The sequence below is a fragment of the Scophthalmus maximus genome, chromosome 13, assembly GCF_022379125.1.
Source record: "Scophthalmus maximus strain ysfricsl-2021 chromosome 13, ASM2237912v1, whole genome shotgun sequence".
In the NCBI taxonomy this organism is placed as follows: Eukaryota; Metazoa; Chordata; class Actinopteri; order Pleuronectiformes; family Scophthalmidae; genus Scophthalmus; species Scophthalmus maximus.
The window spans coordinates 420,001-427,500 of record NC_061527.1 but is presented as its reverse complement, the minus strand read 5'-3'; the positions used below and the strand labels follow the sequence as shown (position 1 = coordinate 427,500).

General features: G+C 50.2%; 1 protein-coding gene across 1 annotated transcript in view; it reads right to left on the bottom strand.

Annotated features, from left to right (window-relative positions):
• nwd1 (NACHT and WD repeat domain containing 1) overlaps positions 1–5,534 on the bottom strand; it is a 10,502-nt gene extending 4,968 nt beyond the window's left edge. The window contains exons 1-12 of the mRNA XM_035648509.2: positions 5,158–5,534; positions 4,923–5,039; positions 4,445–4,799; positions 3,052–4,363; positions 2,769–2,972; positions 2,545–2,698; positions 2,048–2,165; positions 1,180–1,344; positions 901–1,098; positions 667–789; positions 384–589; positions 21–278 (exon numbers count right to left, since the gene is read on the bottom strand). Of these exons, the coding sequence (XP_035504402.2) occupies positions 21–278; positions 384–589; positions 667–789; positions 901–1,098; positions 1,180–1,344; positions 2,048–2,165; positions 2,545–2,698; positions 2,769–2,972; positions 3,052–4,363; positions 4,445–4,799; positions 4,923–5,039; positions 5,158–5,298 (3,351 nt within the window). The 5' untranslated portion in view covers positions 5,299–5,534. The remainder of the gene's footprint in view (positions 1–20; positions 279–383; positions 590–666; positions 790–900; positions 1,099–1,179; positions 1,345–2,047; positions 2,166–2,544; positions 2,699–2,768; positions 2,973–3,051; positions 4,364–4,444; positions 4,800–4,922; positions 5,040–5,157) is intronic.
• Between the last annotated feature and the right edge of the window lie 1,966 nt (positions 5,535–7,500).

Here is a 7,500-nt window from a genome sequence, read left to right as displayed (position 1 = left end):
GACGTGTTTGACTGACGTACCTGGTGGAGGAACCCTTCTCTGGTGACCACGAACACTTTCCCACGTTCTGGTGAAATGACGGAGTTGACCAGAGTGAACTTCTGTGAGTTCTCCAGCGGAGCCTCAACGGGACGAGTGGCGTCGACTGGACCAGATATTCTGACCCGACCCGAGTCGGACAGAGAAACCACAGATTCCTCCAGAACTCCCAGAACCACCGAGCCTTCGTCAGCGCGGCTGCTGAAGAGCTCGGCTCCGTCCAGACGCCACAGCTTCACCTGGACCAACGACCACAGGACAAACAGAAACTGTTAGCTGTTAGCATGTAGCATTTAGCAGTTAGCAGTTGGCTGTTAGCTGTAGCACTATGACATCAGTCTTACCTGCGTCCTGGTGTAAACACAGAGCAGCTGACTCTGATCTGACAGGTGGAGGTGAACTGATGAGGGGGAGGAGTCAACAGGCACCGCCTCCTGGATGCAGAGCAGCTGGAGGCCGTTCACCAGACTCCACCTCCTCAGAGAGCCGTCAGCAGCCAATGAGAGGCAGCAAGACGAGCTGTCAATCACCTTGACGGACAGAACCGCGCCTGCACACAGATCATCATCATCATCGTCATCATCATGATTCATAATCATTATTGATCTCTGATCTGATCAGACGGACCTGTGTGTCCCAGCAGAGTGTGAACCAGCTGCTGGTCACTGAGACTCCAGACCGCCACCGCCCCGTCATCTGCACCCGCCACCACAAGCTCCGCCTCCTCACTGACATCCACACAGAGAACACCTGAGGACACGAGGAGGTGAGGACACAAGGTCACGAGGACCAGTTTCTGGACGCTCCCTTCGCATTATTCATTTTTGGATTTTTTGGGATTTGGTTGTGAACACTCCTGACCTCCGTGCAGCCCGGGCAGCGTGTGCTGCAGCGCCCCCCCTGGCTGCTGCAGGAAGCTGCACTGTGGGACGAGGACGGGCTCGGGCGTCGTCAGTAACCACTCCTCGCACTGGCTGCACAGCCGGCCAATCACAGAGGGGAAGGGCGTGGCCAGGGAGCAGAGTCTGGCCAGCAGCTCGGTGTAGAACAGAGTCACGTCTGCAAGTTTCAGTCACATTTTATTTTTCACTGCTCAGAATCATTTCCTGTGTGTGTCATTCCTTCAGTGATGTCACTGACCCATGTGACTGTCCAGGAAGTCAAGGCTGGGCTTGATGAGGACCAGCGTGTCCCGGATCAGTCCGGTCTCGGTACAGTCCATGTACCGGGAGCTGTGGTCCAGGTCCTGGATCACACTGGACACGCCACAGATCCGACTCTGACAGAACAACCACTCAGCGCTGCCTGGAAACACAACGTCAGAGAGAGAAACCAGGAAGTGAAACGCTACGTCATAGAAACCAGGAAGTGAAAAACCAGGAAGTGAAGCGCGACGTCAGAGAGAGAAACCAGGAAGTGAAACGCGACGTCAGAGAGAGAAACCAGGAAGTGAAACGCGATGTCAGAGAGAGAAACCAGGAAGTGAAAAACCAGGAAGTGAAACAAGACATCACAGAGAGAAACCAGGAAGTGAAACATCTCAGGATCAATCGTACGAACTTCTCTGAGTTTATGTCCATGTTCCTTTAGTTTTAAACCTGATCCGTCTGAACTGACCAATGGGAAGACTGATCTTTCTGTTGGTTTCCTACACGTCTGTGACGTCACTGTGACGTCAGTAAAAGGTTTGGGTCAGTGAAGTGATTTGTGGAGTAGAACTGTAATTATATCAAATTTTCACTAAACAATTATCCTGGACAAATAACTCATAATAACAATATTATCACAATATCTATAGAAAGTCTGAAAAATATCAATTATGATTCTATCAGTCAATTTCATCTTCAACATTGTTGATTGTGTGTTTTATGTTTATTATTTTTGGTAAATTGATTATCTCCAAAATATTACAAAAATACTGCTACATACAACACACACACACACACACAGACACACACACACAGTAGGACCTGTGGGCGGAGCTTTAACGTTACTCTGAGTCTCTCACCGATGACTTCCTTTCGTAGCTCCTCCCACATCCCAGCGTGCAGCAGGTGATAGGGCAGCTCCTGGAGCTTCCTGACGTTAGCCAATCCTGGAGCGAACCACAGCGGCTGGGGCGGGACCTGTGACATCACAGGAAGTGTCCTCAACAACAACAACAACAACAACAACAACCAGCAGAGATGGAACATATTTCTGTCTGTCGCCGTTTAGCATCACTGATCCCTTTAAAGGTTCAGTCTGTAACTTTTCTGTCTGTGAGAAATGTGTATATTTAAGATGCATTTCATTAGCTCGCCTGTCGGTGGCGTCACGTCTCCTCTGTGCATGTGTCAGAGTTGTGACATCACTTCCTGTCACAGGGTCGTGAGTTCAAAACCCCCGCACTGTTTATGATTTACTTTCTTAATTAACTGATCCATGTCAGACATATTTCATCGACACAGGATCAGAATGTGTGAGACGTGAGTCGTGGTCACGTGATCGTCCCGACGTCAGTACCTTTCTGTCTGACAGGAACAGCGTCAGACCCGGCAGAGCCGTCGGCTTCAGTTTCCCGGACCAACGACCCTGAAAGTACTCCGCCAGGATCCTGTGGCTCCGCCCCCGTCGCTCTGACGTCAGATAGCGAGCGGACACCGCCTCCGACAGATGCCTGAAGGACACAGAGGTCACGTCTCAGATCTGAACTGTCGTGATCATTCGTCAGGTTTTTCTCACTGTACCAGTTGTTGAGGGCGACGACGGCGACTCCGCCCGTCCACCGCTCCTCCAGCTGGTCCTCGAGGTCCCGTCTGAGCCGGGCCCACAGGAGGGGGGGCAGCCGGATGAGCGAGGGCGTCGGAGGCGGCGAGTGCCTGTACACCTCGCTGATGACGTCATCGTCCAGGGACATGACGTCACGCAGCTCGGCCTCCAGCAGCCCCTCCCTGTGGAGACACCGTCAGCTGATGATCACGTGACTAATCAAGGTCACATGTCGTGACACTCGTGTCGCCGTCGCCTCACCTGGCCAGAGCGAGGTATCCTAAGGCCCCGCCCACCAGCTCCTTCCCATGTTTCTCCTCCAGCATCAGGAAGAGCTGTGACATCATTTCCTGTGTGCTGGCGCCCAGGTGTAGCTCAGTGCGCCGGGTGAAGGAGCTCCAGCGTTTGGCGGCGGACAGAATGAGTCGGAGGTGCAGCGGGCAGCCGGTCGACTCGAAGCTCCGCAGCACGGCGTCGCTCTGCTCCGGGGTCAATGTCCGCCGCCGCGTTCGCAGGTTCGACTCCATCATCTGTTTCCCTTCGTCACGAGACAAACGCTCCACCTCAAAGAAGCTCGCCGAAGTCTCCGCCTTCAGACGCATGGAAGCAAATGCCTCGCTGCTGGTGGCCATGGAAACCACCAGGTGGATGTTGGGCGGAAGGTCGGCGGGGAGCCAGCCGAGTCTGTGAGCGTGATGCTGCTCTGACAGATGATCCAGGGCGTCCAGCACGAGGAGCAGAGTGTTCCCCCGCCCGGACACCTGGGCCAGGACGCTCCTGAAGAAGCCGAGCAGCTCCGGTGGAGAGCCGGCCGTCAGCGGCGAGGGCGGTGACAGATCACACGCCAGACACACCTGGAGGCAGACGCTGCGCAAGACGTGGTCGACGTCCGGTCTGTGAGGATGGCGAGCCGACAGCAGCCGGATCACCACCACTGACCCCGCCTCCATGACTCGCTGCATCTCCTGCGCCAGTTTGCACAGCAGAGCCGTCTTCCCCATCCCAGCGGCGCCGTGGACCACCAGAGGGCCGTGACGGGCGTTGGTGGACTCCCACATGGCGAGACAGATCTTACCCAGGAGTTCCTCTCGACCAATGAGACCCCTGCTCAGCTCTGCGCTCATGGCGGCGTGTTGCTCGGCCTCTTCGACAACCCAGTCGGACGTTTGCTCCTTCTCCTCCCCGGTGCTTCCCCAGATCTTCCTCCGCCTCCCGTCGGTGGGGGAGTCGACCGCCGCCGTGACCCGGGCCATCATCTGCGTCACAAACTGCTCACAGACGGCGTCCAGGTACTGAGCGTGCTCCTTGCGTTTGGGGTCCACGCTCCCCTTGCTCAGCTCCACACAGTGCAGGTTGAGGACCTCCCTCGACGAGGCGTAGAGCCGAGACTTGAGGCCGCTCAGGAGTTCCCCAGCTTCTGCGTCCAGCAGCCCGTCGGCGGTCACGTCCATGTACTTGGCGAGACGCTTGGGGCCGTCCCTCCCCCTCTGCCGGGGAATCTCTCTGACGAAGAGCAGAGCCGACGGTTCGCTGTCGTCTCTCCACAAACCCTGCTCCAACTCCCGCTGTGTGACTGTGGACCAGAAGGAGAAGACACTCAGATCTCACCAATCCCTCGAGACAACACCGACACGCTGAGCGACTCGTCTCTGACCTGATGTGTAGAACTTCTGTTTCTGCTCGCTGGTGATGTCACCGGCGGCCTCGGCGGCGGCGGCGGCCGATCGTAGGAGCTGCAACAGTTGATTCTCTGTGAAACGCCAGGACAGGACCTCGTTGTCCCGCTGAGGCCTACGCTCAGGTCGGAGGTCGCTGTAGTGGGGGAAGTGAGCCGTGACTGGCTGAAGGACGTAGGTGGGCGGGACCGCATTGCTGTCCTTTAAGAACCACTGACTCAGCTGTTCGACGCCTTCAGGGCTCTTGGAGAGTTTGGACAAAAGAACTTCAAAGAGTTTCTCCGGGATGAGGCGAGGAAGAGATCGGTGGCCGTACCGGTTCCCCAGCAGGGCCTTTGGAGCCCAGACACAAAACATAGATAATTACAGATTAAATCCTTTTGTGGGGCATTTCAGCTTTGAAAGTGTGAGTGTGAAAAAGTCTGAATCATAATCTAAAGACGTTGAGACACTCACGACGAAAGACGGACCGGCTGAAATCCTCTCGCAGCTCTGGATCTCCTGCAGGAAGATCTCCGCGGACTCGTGGTCTCCAGACGGGACGTTTCTGATCCCCCAGCGCAGATCCACCACCTGACGACGAAGAAGAAGAAAACACCCGGATCAACCAGCTGCTCATAGTCAGATACTACGGATCATTTTATCAGTCACTGGTTTATTTTGTTCCAAAGTTAAAGTTGAAGACGTCGACCTCGAACATCAGCCCCAGACTGCGACAGAAGGTCACGACCTCCGGATACGCTTTGTCCAGCAGAGCCTTTCTCTCACTGCTCATGTCTGACCACAGAACACAGACAACAACAATAATCATAAAAATCATAATCATAATCATAATAATACAACAGGAACATGGATCAGAGGAAATGAACCAGCTGTCATAGTTTCACTGTCTCATGCTGTCGTCACAGAAACTTATTTTTTTCCAAATGCAAAATAAAAAGTGACCATAAAATCTGAGTGTCCACAGTTTGACATGAAGTTACATTAATAATAGTTAAATAAATGAATAATGTCTTTAAACTCTTTATCAACCGATTATTCACATTTACAGCTGCAGAGTCAAAGAGTTTGTCCAACATGACAACACGGTTTCCTGTGATCTGACCTGTGAACGTGGAGCTGATGAAGACTCGGATCATGTTGCTCTTCGTCCGTCCTCTCAGGACGACGTGGGGACGATCCTCCATCGTCTGGTCTTCCTCCTCTTCTGTGAGATGTTGGTTCCCTCAGCTGCTCCTCAGTCGTCTCCTCTGAGACTTTCCTCCACGACGACCAGTTTCCCTCCGGAGCTGCTGCGGAGCCTGAAACACTGGATCAGCTTCTTGTGTTTCTCATCACATCTGATCGCATTTAAAGATGATTTTTAATGTTTGATTTCACGCTCCCTTCATCTCATTAGAGTCATTGGAGGAGATGTAACTGTATTGATATATGGGTATATTCTATTTATATATACATATGCGATATATGTAATGATTCAAATAAAGACTGAAATACAGTTAAACAGCTGAACTGACCCATTCAACTTCATAAGTTCTTCTTATTGTTTCATATTGTTGTTGTTTAGATATAAACAAACAATGAATGTGTTATTATGTGGTGAATCTGTGTTCGGTCGCGACCATGTGTCCACATCAAACCACGAGAAAGAGAGAGTCAGTCCCAGTTGCAGTTTCCCTCCTCTTTCACTCGTTGTGCTAAGCTAGGCTAAACGTGTTGACACTGATGAGCCAGACGACTGCTCATTGGCTCAGGTGAACTCACCTGGGGGGGGGGGGGGGGGGTCTCCACACCTGCTGCTCACACAGGTTCAAACAGTGTCAGACCTCAGCTGGACGTCACATGACATCACGTGAACACAAGTTACAACTGAGCAGTAGATCATCTGATGATCGAGGATCGGGACGTTCTGACGACTCACTGATTATTGACTTTCACACAAAGTGTAGAAACTAACAGGAGACGAGTTTGAATCTGAAGCAGCGGATCAGTGTTTGTCTTGTTTCTCTCCTGAGACTCTGTTGTTGTGCAGATTTACCTTCAGGCTGTTTTGTTCTCAGATGTTGACCTGCAGATCTCTGAGGACGTTACATCATCACCTGCAGCTGGGAACCGTCACCTGATGATAATAACTATAACTATAACTTGATGACAACGTCACCTGATGATAATAACTATAACTATAACTTGATGACAACGTCACCTGATGATAATAACTATAACTATAACTTGATGACAACAACGTCACCTGATGATAATAACTATAACTATAACTTGATGACAACAACGTCACCTGATGATAATAACTATAACTATAACCTGATGACAACAACGTCACCTGATGATAATAACTATAACTATAACCTGATGACAACAACGTCACCTGATGATAATAACTGTAACTATAACTATAACTTGATGACAACGTCACCTGATGATAATAACTATAACTATAACCTGATGACAACCGTCACCTGATGATAATAACTATAACTATAACCTGATGACAACGTCACCTGATGATAATAACTATAACTATAACCTGATGACAACAACCGTCACCTGATGATAATAACTATAACTATAACCTGATGATAACAACGTCACCTGATGATAATAACTATAACTATAACCTGATGACAACGTCACCTGATGATAATAACTATAACTATAAACTGATGATAATAACTATAACTATAACTTGATGACAACAACGTCACCTGATGATAATAACTATAACTATAACCTGATGACAACGTCACCTGATGATAAAAACTATAATTATAACCTGCTGATAATAACTATAACTATAACCTGATGACAACGTCACCTGATGATAATAACTATAACTATAACCTGATGACAACAACCGTCACCTGATGATAATATATATAACTATAACTTGATGACAACGTCACCTGATGATAATAACTATAACTATAACCTGATGACAACAACCGTCACCTGATGATAATAACTATAACTATAACCTGATGACAACAACCGTCACCTGATGATAATAACTATAACTTGA